This window comes from Gavia stellata, chromosome Z, assembly GCF_030936135.1.
Source record: "Gavia stellata isolate bGavSte3 chromosome Z, bGavSte3.hap2, whole genome shotgun sequence".
Classification (NCBI taxonomy): domain Eukaryota; kingdom Metazoa; phylum Chordata; class Aves; order Gaviiformes; family Gaviidae; genus Gavia; species Gavia stellata.
Genome location: NC_082637.1, coordinates 63,947,068 through 63,960,353, shown reverse-complemented (window position 1 = coordinate 63,960,353; position 13,286 = coordinate 63,947,068). Strand labels below are relative to the sequence as shown.

At 34.2% G+C, this 13,286-nt stretch overlaps 1 protein-coding gene across 1 annotated transcript in view; it reads left to right on the top strand.

Annotated features, from left to right (window-relative positions):
• The window catches only part of FBXL17 (F-box and leucine rich repeat protein 17), a 297,712-nt gene that overhangs the window by 86,599 nt on the left and 197,827 nt on the right, over positions 1-13,286 (top strand). The window contains exon 6 of the mRNA XM_059833826.1: positions 7,764-7,894. Coding sequence (XP_059689809.1) covers positions 7,764-7,894 — 131 coding nt within the window. The remainder of the gene's footprint in view (positions 1-7,763; positions 7,895-13,286) is intronic.

Below are 13,286 nucleotides of genomic sequence, written 5' to 3'. Positions count from 1 at the left end.
ATTTGTCTTTTCCAGAATTCATTTATCGATGACATTTTTTTGTTCTAACCATCATGTATTTCTTATGGTGAGTTTTGTGTTGAGTGCTTAACTAGTGCTTCATTACTGCTTAGTAATAATGCCAGTCCCATGTTCTTAGAAAATATGGAATCTGTTGTTTTCTCTACATGGCCTGTGAATGTGTCCTGCAAGGCTGTGCAGCTGTCCTTCTGCTTCCTGTGTACAAACTGGAGATAACAGCAGTGGCCTCTGTTGTAAAGTTGCTGGGAGGTTGATGGATGTATAAAAATTGAGTGGTTTACTAGGGGGAAAATACAGTAATAATAATGTTAGCTCTCTTTAAAAATACTGGCACTTGAAAATTCTGAATTACAGTGCTGCTGGATCACAAAGCTTTTTTGATAGCTAATTGTGGGGTATGGTAGTGAAAATCTTCTGTATTTTAGAAAAAGAAGAAACATTTAGGATTTATTTTAATTATTTTTCTGCTGAACATAGTGACATTAAAAAAAAGCTTCTTGAGCAAAACCATGTTGTCACACTAGTGCCTTTTTTTCTTGAAGTTACTATAAACTACAAAAAACTGCACCTAAACTAAGTAATTGGGCAAGATGAGAGGCACTGCATGTACATACACAGGGAGAGAGAAAGGGAAAGAGGGAGTGTGTGTATATGCAATCCACAGTTAGACTGTGGTCAGTGGTTTGTTCTGATGACCTAGAATGTTTTATTTGGCTTTGTAGCTGTAATGTATGAAACAGTGTCACAAAAGATCTGAATGATCTTGTTCTGTGACATCAGAAAAATTAGTCCAAAATTTTTCAACTTTGTTTCTGTGGAGGAGGGAAGAGCATGTACTGGATATAGTGTAATTTTTATCTTATGTTTTCAGAACATCCCCAACTATTATTTCCTTGTTTTATCTTTTTTTTTTTCACTTGTTTTATTATTTACTTATGTTTCCCTACATGTTTTGTTTTTTTCTTGTTTTCTCTGTTCCTCCCCTCCTCACATCCTTGTCTCTCAAGAGTTTATTGCTGGTTATTTTTTACTTTCCACTTTCTTCTCCTGTAAGTGCAAAGATCTATGCAAATGTGCAAAGTACTTACGTCCATTAGGTAATCACGTTGAAGATGGAATAACCAGATGGGTAATTTTTATTCATTAACTAAGTGTGAATAAGAAACTCTATATGCTAACTAGTGAAGTAGTGATTTTTTAATTTTATGTCTTTGGCCCCAAAAGCGGTGCCATTTTCTTCCTCTCTTGTGGTAGTTGCCTCTCAGCAGTTCAATTGTTGCACTTCTAACAGCATCAGCATCAGCAAATCTCGACATCTAGATAGAGTTTTATTTCCAAGCCACTTCCTTGGTTTCTTTCTTTGAGTTCTTATATATATGCAAGAGTAATTGCTTTGTAGCAGTGTAACTCTGTGCTTTTACACCATGTACTTCTGAGAAACTGTGTCTGGTAAAGTTTATTACAGACATTTTAATCTAAATATGTGTGAATCCTTGGACAACATCTTGACAGAAAATAGTTCTAACTTACTCTTCTAATCACCAATACATGAAGTCAGTTTATCTAAGAACTATTTTTGGAATCATGTGATCTTTATTCTTTCTTTGTCACATAACTGTTACCCAAAAGTCATGTCCAGTCTAACTCAGTCATACCTGTGTCTAAGTTGGTGGCCAGTATGAAGTCAATCAAAATTCAGATTTATAAAGCAAATATTTAGGACTCATTCAGTGAAAACATTATCAACTTGACAGATATATAATGATAATCTACACATGACAAGATTGATTTTGCAAGGGCCTTTTCTAAACTGAGGTGCTATATGGTCCCTTTCTTTAATAACTGATTTGTTTTGACGTGAAGTGTTCTGCTTTATGCTCTTTTTATGGTAATATTTCAGTATACCTTCTAATCTTAAAATCATCATGCTTCCTAACTAAGAACATGATTGTTCTTTTTTGGCTAGGTCTAGAGAAAACAGGTTTTTAATCAATTTATATAACGAACTATATTTCATAGGATGGCGTATGATTTATTTGAATCTGTTTGCATTTAAGATGTCCTTTTAAATGATAGTCTTCCAATCATAGGAAAAAGTCATTAAGTAAGGATTTCTGAACATAGTGATTCTGGGAGATTCTTTGTGAGGATTGGGTTGATATGGTTGATATGATGTGGTGCTATAATCTGTGTAAGAGAACCTGTTTACATCTTGTCAAACTAAAGCTGACCATTTTGTTGAATGAAGTTAACCGTGTCCCTCCTAAAAGATTCTTTTCATAATTTTTAAGAATTTGATAATTGTACCCAACTGCAGTTTCTTTTAAGTTGCAATGAAGTAAAAAAGACGTTGCAGAGAAGACCGATTGTATGGTTGAAAGGGTTTCAGTGCTCTGGGGGGGTGTGAAGATTTCGGGGGGGGGGGGGTGGGGGGGGTGGGGGGTGTGGAAGTTACCGTAGAGGTACTTGAGAGTAAATAACACAAAGAGAGAGTAAACTGTGGCCTAGCAATAATGTAATTCAACAGCAACTTTTAGAGTTTATAAACTGGCAATAAGTCTTGCAACGTGGGTACTCTATGTGCAGTTTATATGTGTGTGCAAGCAGCTCCTCTGCAGTGGGTCTTAATGTTAGAAAGGAGGGCAATATATTTATTTTTGTAGCATAACTTGTAAAAGTATGCATGCAATAAATCAAAACCCAGATTATTTATTATCAGTCATCTTGGAAGGAGTAGCAGCTTGAATACAAATGTCATTCACTTTCTTACTGTGTTTTGCTGTGGTACATGACAAAACAAAGGAATGTATTGAATACATCTGTTTCCTTAATTAACGTATATTTTCAACTCCCCTTTCTTCTCAGGCATGGTTTTTTACAAATTACCTACACTCTTCAAAACAACCTTTTTCCGTTTTGTTTTTTCTAAGTGATGCAAATTAAATCTCTGTGCTTTTATAACACAGGTTTTGAATGCGTATTTCTTACTTAAGCAATGGGAGCTGAATGTTCTGCAATATTTAACTTTAAGAAATGAAATTAAAAGTTGTGAATGTGCAGAACATTAAATCACTCTATGGGAAAACAGTCTCCTCTGTAACTATTCAATCATTTTCCAATTCTTTAAACAATGTATGATTACTGTTTCAGCAACACAGTATATCTCAATAATATAGTTCAGTTACTTCAGGTCTTAAGGAAAAATTAATGTATGTGACTTTTAAAAAATAGTTTACAGATTCTATTGACATAATAATAAAATGAATGTGATTTACAATTTTTTCAGATTGCTATTTTTAATATCCTGTGATCATACATTTGCTTTGGGGGGCTTAAATCAGAGACCAGTTTATTCCCTGAAGTCACATATACACAGAGAGTGTCAAGAAAATAAAGCTTAATTAGCAAAAGATGTGAATTTCAAGCTCATTAAGTCCTTATAAGCACTTTCCTTCAGAAATAATTTGGCATTAGTTCTGAAGAGGATTGATCTTATGTGAATTATTTAGTGGTGGACTTGGCAGTGTTAGGTTTACAGTTGGACTTGATCTTAAAGGTCTTTCCCAACCTAAATGATTCTATGATTCTGTTATGTTCTATGATTTTTAAGGAAGCATATCTCTACAGGAATTGTGGAAGTGTGCAGGGAACAAAAAAAAAAAAATTAAAAAAAGAAGTTGCATACTCATTATATTAATAGTCCCCTACAATAACAGCTAAATATTCACAGGAGTTGATACACCCACACTGAAAAATTACCTGTGATATCAATGGTAATAGTAATTTTTTATCATCTAAAGTTTATGAAATTTATCTTAAACTTGAACAGTCTCAAATCAGGCATATTTTCTCTATTTTTTTTTGTTGTTTTTGTTATTACAGTTTTAAAATGCTCTAGCTTCTTGATTAGCATTGCACATATTTTAATATTACAACTTCCAGTAATCAAGATAGAAGTCTTACGAACTCCATAACATTCAGGCACACAAATAGTATGATAATCTCTGAATCTTTAAATAAAACAACCTTCATAAAATTTCATTTAAACTAATCAACAAAAGTATTGAACAAAAATTATTTTATTGTAATTTAAAATATTTGAGAACCAAAGCAGTAGGTAATTCTTATAAATAGTAGTATTTAATTTTTTAATTTTAATATCTTTTTAAAAGAACTGAAGCTCTGTTTTTCAAACTCCCTTTGTCCAAAATAATTTTGCGATCTTAGTGGTTCTTTTGCATCTGTCATTCACAGTGGAATAATTCCCTTTCAGGACATTTTAATAGGCAATCTCCTCACAAAACCTTTACATACTGAGCTGTCTTTGTTAGTGGGACTGAGAGGAAGCGACCAGCACCCTGTTCCCTTCTAATCTTATTCGTCTAACTAGACTCCCTCTGAAATTTAAATGCTGTTATTATACCATCTCATACAATTTTAACACTGAGTCAATATTCAGTAATTTCAGCAAGGTTGTGTATATATGTAGCACACAATTAGTTTAACTGTTCTTCCTTTCTCTTAATTCTTTTCTATTTCATATTTTAAGCCCTCTGTCTACTATTTGCATTGTCTGTTTTATTGTCACATTAAATATTCCTTTTTCAGTTAAACCATTTTGTCTGCTGGAGTTGAGTTCAAAGTTTAAATTCTGCTCATGCTGAGCATTCTTTGTAGAGCTATAAAATTAAGAGTTGAAGAAAAGTGTGAATAACTGTAGAAGAATGGCCCTGAAATTGCTCAATAAAATGGTATTGCTGCATGAAGAAAATTGGTTTTGACTGAAAAAAAAACAAAAGGAAAAACTTTATTCATCCTGGTGCCCTAAGATTGTGTATTTAAGTCATAGAATATCCTTTTCCTGTGGAAAAATGCTAATTAAAGGTATGCTATTTTAACCTCAAGATTTATGCGTGCACTGAAGATTCAAACATCCCCACTGTCCAATGGTCTGGTTCAGAGATTTTTATATCATACTACTTTTAGATGTGAGGGTTAGAGGTAGAATATAAAACTTACGTAATTTTTCTTGCCATTTTTAAATAGTATTATTGATTAATACGGAATTCAGCATTGTAGAATTAACCCCTTAAAAGTGCTCTTTCAGGTGAAATATAAAATGGAACATTCGTCATTCAAGTATCTATCCTGGTTTTTTAATGAAAAAGGGTTACATATACATTTATATGTATCTTTATATGTATATGTAATGTAATTTTCTGACTGGTAATAAGTTGTTGATATCTCTGATTTAAATAGGCAAGGGGGTATTCTTTTCACCTGTTGTGTTCAGATCGATACCAAATCATGGCAGAAGGTCCAGTACTTCAGGGAATGTGTATCCAGTTCTGCAGCTCTTGAAAGTCATTCACTCATCTGAAATGGCAATAGTGAGGTTGTATAGATCAAATTATACTTAACAAGTTTGTAACAATCTGAAGCAGTCTCTTCAAACTTCTAAGACAGTAAGGTTTTTCTGGATCGAGTATGTTGTGTCTGATAAAAAGAATTAACCTATTAAGTAGGTCAGGCATCAGGTAGGCTGTTTAAAATGAATGAATGTGACAGTAAAAAAGGCAAGTGATGGTTGAGTTACTGGATATTGAATATAATGGTAGACCGTTATTAGTATGAAGGAAAGAAACAGTCAGGGAAAGATCATTCTCCTGTGATGGTAAAGGATAAAATCTACCTTGGAAACCCTATTAATTTGGTCAATAGCAATACTAGAAATTCAGTTTAGTTTTTGAGTCTACCCATGCAATGCAAAAGTCTTTTTTTTTCCTGGGAAATCATGAATTCTTTCAGCTGCATTCATCATTGCCTCAATGAGGTAGATACTCTACTCTTAACTCTAACTTAATTTGAAGCTGTGTTAGTTAGACACTTTTTAAAGAAGCACTGACCTCCATGCGTTGATTTACCTTTAGTATGAGTTCATGGTTTTTAATCTGTAAGTAATAATAATGACAAAAGAATCACCAGTATTGTCATCTGCTTGTAAGAAGAGTGTTGTCATGAAAGAAAGCATGTTTTAATTAAGAATTCTGTCTTTTTTTTTAACGGGGATATTTTCTACTCGTCTTTGAGGCTCCTGGTAAATATTTATATACTGTCATAGAACATATGCCTTGTTGAATTGTCCAGTAGGTTTATTACCTATGTCATAGGTATTGGCTATTTTACTGCCAACATAGTATAAAGGCTGAAGTATCTAATATGAATAGCTGTATGAAGGTGAGGAAAATTCAAGTTGCTCTGAGCTTCCTCTTCTCCTTGTAATTTATGCAGAAAAGATGAGGGGCTGGTTGTGAGGTTTTTTTGAGTGCATAGAAGGTAAGTCTTTTAAACTTCCTGCTAGAGCAGTACGTATGAAATGCAGAGAGACGAAGCTTGTAAAATCTCTCCATTTTACCAATATAGTATCAATCGTTATGTGCTTTTCTCCCTAATAGGGAAATAAGATTATCAGAAGTTCAATGGGATTACAACAACCACCTCCACAGTACACCTGTGGTAGTATACTAATAATAGGAATATTATTGTCCTACTTCTTATAGACACACCCTTCAGTTGTTTCTCAGAGGTCAGATTCCTTAATTTTATGCTTGTTCTGCAGAATTTTTGGAAGCTTTATGTGGTTTATCTTCAGCTTTAGTTTGGACAATGTTAAAAACTTCCGGAACAAAACACCAGAACACCAGTTTCTGTTGCAAGACTACCTACATTTGAAGTCCTCTTTTTTTCCTTTCCTTTTATCTCCCCCCCCCCCCCCCCCCCCCGCCCCCAATACATTGACTTAATAATTAACTACTAAAGTGAACCGATTATATGATCTCAGTTATATGCCTTTACTTAATCAAATCCTTAGTGATTTAAATCACTGAATAGGATTATTTTTTCTCTCTTACAGGAAAGGTAAATTTAATTAAAGTGTCAGTATTACCTAATGCAATTATTTTTCCAGAGTATAATAGAGATTATTTCAGACAGTTTAAAAGGCAAACAGCACTTGGAGGTTGTTATGACTAAACTGATCTGTTCTTTAAGGATACTGCAGAAATCTGTAAAAATTTTTTCTTTGAATCCATAGCTCATAAAGCTAGTAAGAGGGTTTTGTTTGCTTTTGAAGAACATTATAATGATTAGCAATAGTAATAAATCAGATTAATCAACTGCATAAATCTTAATCATATTGTTCTGTGACTCCAACTTTTGTTGTTCAGAATATCCAAGTTGTTATTGATGGCTGTGCAGGTGAGACTACAGTATACATACTGTATTTTCCAGGGAGTTTGTAATATTTACCTAGTTTGAAAACCTTACACTCTGGAGTCTTTAATCGTATGTATTTGAATCTAAGCACAAATGTGCTGTCTCCCCTTCCTTCCAAGCCTTACTTTTTTTTATAATTTAGTCAGCTGGTATGCTACCTTGGTGTCTTACACTCCATATAGTTAAAAGGAGGAAGGCCTAAGCCCCTCTAGTAGATGTATTGGACCATAGGTGAGAGTGTCTTGATTTCATGGAGTAACTGGCTGCCTGAATTCCAAATTTGCTAAAGTTGGATTTTATGACTATCTCTGATGTGTTTCCTTTTTGTGAAAAATACAGTAATCTCATCTTTCTTGACTAGCTCGCATATATTATACATGATTCCAAGAAGTTTTAACAGTTTTTATAACAGTTATGTATGTGAACAAATGTCAGATTATTTCTTTCTATCATATTTGTCTCAATAGCTAAGAAATCTTTCCAGCTTGGATCTACGTCATATCACAGAACTGGACAATGAAACCGTGATGGAAATAGTAAAGAGATGCAAAAACCTTAACTCCCTCAATCTGTGTCTGAACTGGATCATTAATGACAGGTAACTTCATTATAGCATCTAAAACCAGTATAAAGCAAATTTAACTAGTTGTAATAGTTGAGAATAATTCCTGGTGACTCGGGGGTTCAATAAAAGCAAGCAGTGTTTTCTCAGTGTTTGTTCTTGTTTGTTTTGGGTAAATCATCCAGGCATATTTTAAAGCGTTTGTGTATTTCTGTAGTGGAGAAAAGTTTTTAGTTATAACTGTGTGGCAGCACTAATCTGTTTCCTGTAGATTTCATGAGAACGTGCTCTTTACCATGTGTGATTGAAATGTACAACTGCAATTCTGACTCCTTCAGTAGATAGCCAGGATTTAAACAGATTTATGTGCATACAAAGAATGAAGCATATTTTTGACTACATAAGGAAAAATAAACTGCTTGTGGGTTAAATAGTGGAATTCATGGTTTTTTTTAGAAAGCAACAAGTCCTTCGTTTTTTGGCAAAGAGACACTCCAGAATGAGACTGAAAGAATGACTGGGGTATTACCTTAGACTTTTCCTTTGGACCAGAATACCTCCTATCCTGCTGTATTCTGTTCTTTTGATCGAGTAATTTGTTTTAACATTAAGTAAATTCACACAGATTATGTATAGTTACATTGCAGATCAGATTAAAAACACTGAGAATTTAAAAAGTGGAAGTTTCCTTTTAAAATGAGAAAATTGAGCAAAGCCACTACCTCAGGGTACACAGGAAAGAACGTTTTGAATTATTTTTAACACATTGGTTTATTATAACTGGTGCTTTAAACAAAAGGAGAGACACTTTTAACAGAGACGGGTTCTAAAACAATTTCATATAAACCAGAATGATGTATTCTAGCAACTGTACTTCTTCCCCATGGTTACAGATATTTTTTTCTAACACACTGGCTTTTGAGGTTTTCTGAAGTCTTTTAGAATGTGCTGATGTGTAAATGAGCTTAGACTTTGGTGAAGATATAATGTTTGAAAAATACTTGAATTGAAATGTGTTGAATAGGAAGTACCATTGAACTTCTACTATAACTCCTTTTAGCCTTTATGACTGTTTTTTGGTTTTGTAGGTTTAGGTCAGACCCTTAATGCAACTTCACTGATTTTGAAAGCATTCAATTGCCTCAGATCTTTCTGTCTGTATGGCCTTATTTTCGTATGTAGAATAAGGCTACTTTAATGGAAAATAATAGAGTAAGTCAGAAAAAATACTAAGAAAAATGTAAATTTAAGACAGGCACTTTTCAGGTTTTAATTAAAGTACTTAGCAATGGTGTGCCTTTCTGCATGAACATTCTGAATAGGACAACTTGCTAAGTATCATCCAAACTGATGTCAAACTTTTCTTGAAATTACTGTACTAGAATTACTAGAATAAGAAATATATATTTTAATTATATGCATATAAATCTAAAAATTCATATTGAATACAGTTAGAATTATGAAGCTTAAAAAGAAAAGGAAGCCCTTACCAGCGATGACAGATAACCTGCTGTTGTATGTAAAATTTCAGATCATTGACTTTTTTCTCTGTAGTTCTTTCTATTTTGTGTTTATTTCTGATCATACCTGTCACTACTTTTTCAACATGTGACTGGTAACTAAAACTTGACTACAAATTTAAGTTTAGCTATTTAAATTATCTTCTAGCTAAAAGCAAACAAAGAGAGAATTTAGAAAATAATGAATGCCTTTTTTATTCATAGGCAGTCATTTGGCAATTCGAATATTTTTCCTATTTTAAGTGAGATGAAGCTCCAGATACTAGTCTTAACTGAATAAAGTCATTTCCCCTACTCGTCTTAATGCTAAATTAAGAATTCCTGAAAATTATATAAAAAGAATGTGATATAGCCACTGGGCTTTAATCGATGTGGACACCAGTTCAGGAGAGTATTATGAGCATATTCAATTTGAGGATATGAGTGATCCTTCAGAAGTTCACAGGACTGTTCAGGTGCTTACCTTGGGTAAAAACTCAAGTTAGTTTAAACTAACTAAATTAGTTTATTAATGATTTATGGCAAGATAAGCTTTATTTTTTTGGTTTTTTATTTGATGCCATTTAATGGCTCCTAGTCAGAGGGGATGTCAGAGGAGATTCTGCATCTTGATACCTTTGAGTAAATCTTTTTTTTATCATTGTTTGCAACACATATGAGATAGTAGCAGTCTATATTTTACCTGACTCTTGGTTTTAAAATAGAGCGATCAGTTCCACCACCTCATCCTCCCACCCCTCATTATCAAGCCTGCTTACTTGTGAGATACAACTATGTACAGTTTGTATTCCAGATTTTTTTCAAACTTAACAAGACACTTTTTTGTTCTCTCTGGAATGACTGAGGGTTGGGCCTCTTTTCTTTAAAGCCTTGGAAAACTGTTTTCCTCCATTCCTTTGTGCAGAATCAAGGGTGAAAGAAAATTAGAAAGTTCTCAAAAATACTGATATAGCTTAAAGATGTATCTGTGAATTATCTCTTAAAGGTAGTTGATTATTGGTAGGTTTTATAGCAGAAGTAAATCACTGGTTTAAAAACTTTATTTTATATTTCTTTATTGCTTCCAGAAATCCATAAAAATTCTTTCCATAAGCAAGGCTGTGGCTCCAGGACATTTATAGCGCTGTCTTGCTTGTGACACAGTGTTAGATCTAATGCTGTGACCATTACGTTTCTTGCTAGGCGACTGAAAAGAACTGAAACTTACTGAGTTCAAGATCTCTGCATGGCAGGCACTTGCTAAGATTTTTGGTGCTGTGATTCTTTTGCACATGGAAGAATTAACAAGAACTACTATTTCTCTTTCTTGATTAAAGCTATTTTTGTTTTTGAAAGTATGTATCTGTAAGGCTTATGTAGGGCAGTAAAAAATAACTTATTTCTACCTAAGGCAAAAAATATGTTCAGTTGAGATACTCTTGACATTAGTTTTAAAATGAAAGAAAAATAGGTCTCTTATAATGACTTGTAAAAAAGTCTCTAGAAGTTGAGAGTTAAACAAGATCAAAAAAAGACCTATTAAAGTGATCTAACAGAATGATTTCTTCTGTAATTATTACAGCTCCCTCAAAAGCTGCAATACTATTTATCATGTTGGTTAAATATGTTATAGAAACAGTCCTACTATTTCTGTCAAATATGAACAAAACCAAACTGGCAAATTCTTTTAGTATGCATCATGAGTAGATCTCAGGTCTTTGCAATTGGAAAGGAGCAAAAGTGAGTTCTCTGTACAGGCTGATGTGAATAATATACTCTGAGGCTTGATTTAAATAACTTTACCACCTTGAAGCTTTCTTAATGGTCATTGCATTTGTTCTTTTGAATTTCAGTTGATACAATAAAAATAGTGATATCTAAAACTAAATCTCATGGGGGATTCAGGAAAAGTTAGTATGATGTACTGGCAAGGTTTTCAGGGGTGCATGATTTTTCTAACAGTTTGAGGAACATCTGGTATTTATTACATCCATAAATGATCAAGGAGCCAGCAGCAGTTAATCTAACATTTTTTTGTGAATCTTATCACTGTGGACTTTGAGTTGCAATTCACTTCAACTTTTCTGTTACATAATTCACCTAGAGAGAGACATTTAAAAGCTGTGCAGTGACTGTGAAGTCTTTAGAGCATTTCCGCTTGCTTCAGTCATCCTTCTTACTAAAACACTCCCTTAGTTATATTTGTATAGAGGATGTTTGCCAGCCCCTATTATATCTGTGGTTCTTCTAATAAACATCATGTTTCAGGGAACAGCGGAGATAAGGTAAGGAACTTTATCTAGAGCTACGGTGAGGTTGTTTTGTGCTATATCACTGCTAGTCACCCCAGGTAAGGTTCCGCCTGCGTAACAGAATTAATAGAATGGTTTTGCAGTCACAGGACAAAATTTCCCAACCATTCGAGAACTTTTGGTCCTTCCTCTGTAGGTGGTCCTAAGTGTTCTTGTAATAATGTCTCAAGAGAGCTGTATTTTTTCACATGATTTATCACACACTGATTGTAGGTGACTTAGCAGGTGCTGAGATTTGCAAAGCAGTTGGAGGTTGTTGAGAGGAAGCTATGGTTGTGACTTGGAGGCAGACTTGCAGTATCTGCATGGCACAGTAGAACAGTGAGTAATGTTGGTTGATGACCTTGTAGTGGTATCCTGTACCACCATCAGACTTCTAATTAGTGATGTGGGGGAAGATAAGCGTTATGTGCACCTTCCTGAGCTTTCAGCACAGATGGGAAACCTGGATTTGGTCTAATTTATACCAGTTCTGAGAAAACTGTTGTCCTTCTGTAGCGCTTTCATGAAATATCACTGTCGATAAACCAGAGTAAGTGGTAGAATGGGACAGTATCCCCATACTGTAATGATTAAGACCTGTTGGTGAAGATTCTGCTTGGAGTCCAAGATGGAGGAACTTGGAAATACAGACTTTTGACAGGGGTAGTAATCAGGAAGTCAAAATACGGAGAAAATTTAGAGGAAACATGGTAAATGGTTGGAAGCCAGACCATAAGCCTGAAAACAAAAATGTTTGTGCAGCAGCACCGTCAGGAGAAAGGAGCATTTTCTCCTTTTGAAGAGGCTCCATCTGCTTTAATCTGCTGGGTCACTAATGCAGCATCATTTTCTCAGGATTGGGTATTATACTTGTTGGCATAGAGAATATGGGGGTTTCTACAGTGTTACTTAGAGTAAATTGTTAACGTGGTCTTCGATATGCTAGAGAGGGTTTAAAAAATCTGTGTTGATGGCCTACCATGAGTTCATGTGAACCCATGTAATCAGCCTTGGGAGCATCTGCTGTGATCTGGATGTGTTCTGGGTAGAGGATACAATGCTGAAGATGGTCTCAGCAGGTGATTAGCTCACTATGTTTAGTCCCAGAGCTGCTGGTGTATGTGAATGCCCCAATATTTCATTAGCAAACATGAGCATCAAAATAGTAGCTCAGTTCTTACAGTATATTTTTAATAAAATGCAGGATTAGTGAATGCTAGAACTATTTTCAAGAAAAATAATAAAATGAATCTTCTCTTTCTGTAAGTATAAGTCTCTGCATATTTGGTGTGGAAATTATTTTAATAAAATTACTTCTAAAATAAAAATGTACAAAGCTTTCAGCTTGTCTATATCTTTGCACAGGCAAAAATGTTCATTTTATCTGTGGTGACTACAAATGCTAATATAGCATCTTAGTATTCATCACCTTTGATCTGACTGAAGTGGAAAGGTGCTTCAGGAGCACTGATACTTACTCCTGTCTATTTGTATAATCTGTACTTGGGGATACAGTAGAGCCTTCCAGAAAAGTAACTGTACTTTTATGTCATATTTGTCATGAATCGTTCTAGGTGAATACTAGCATTTCGTAATTCTAATTTAATTTCATCTTTTCAGTGTTATCTGAAAGAT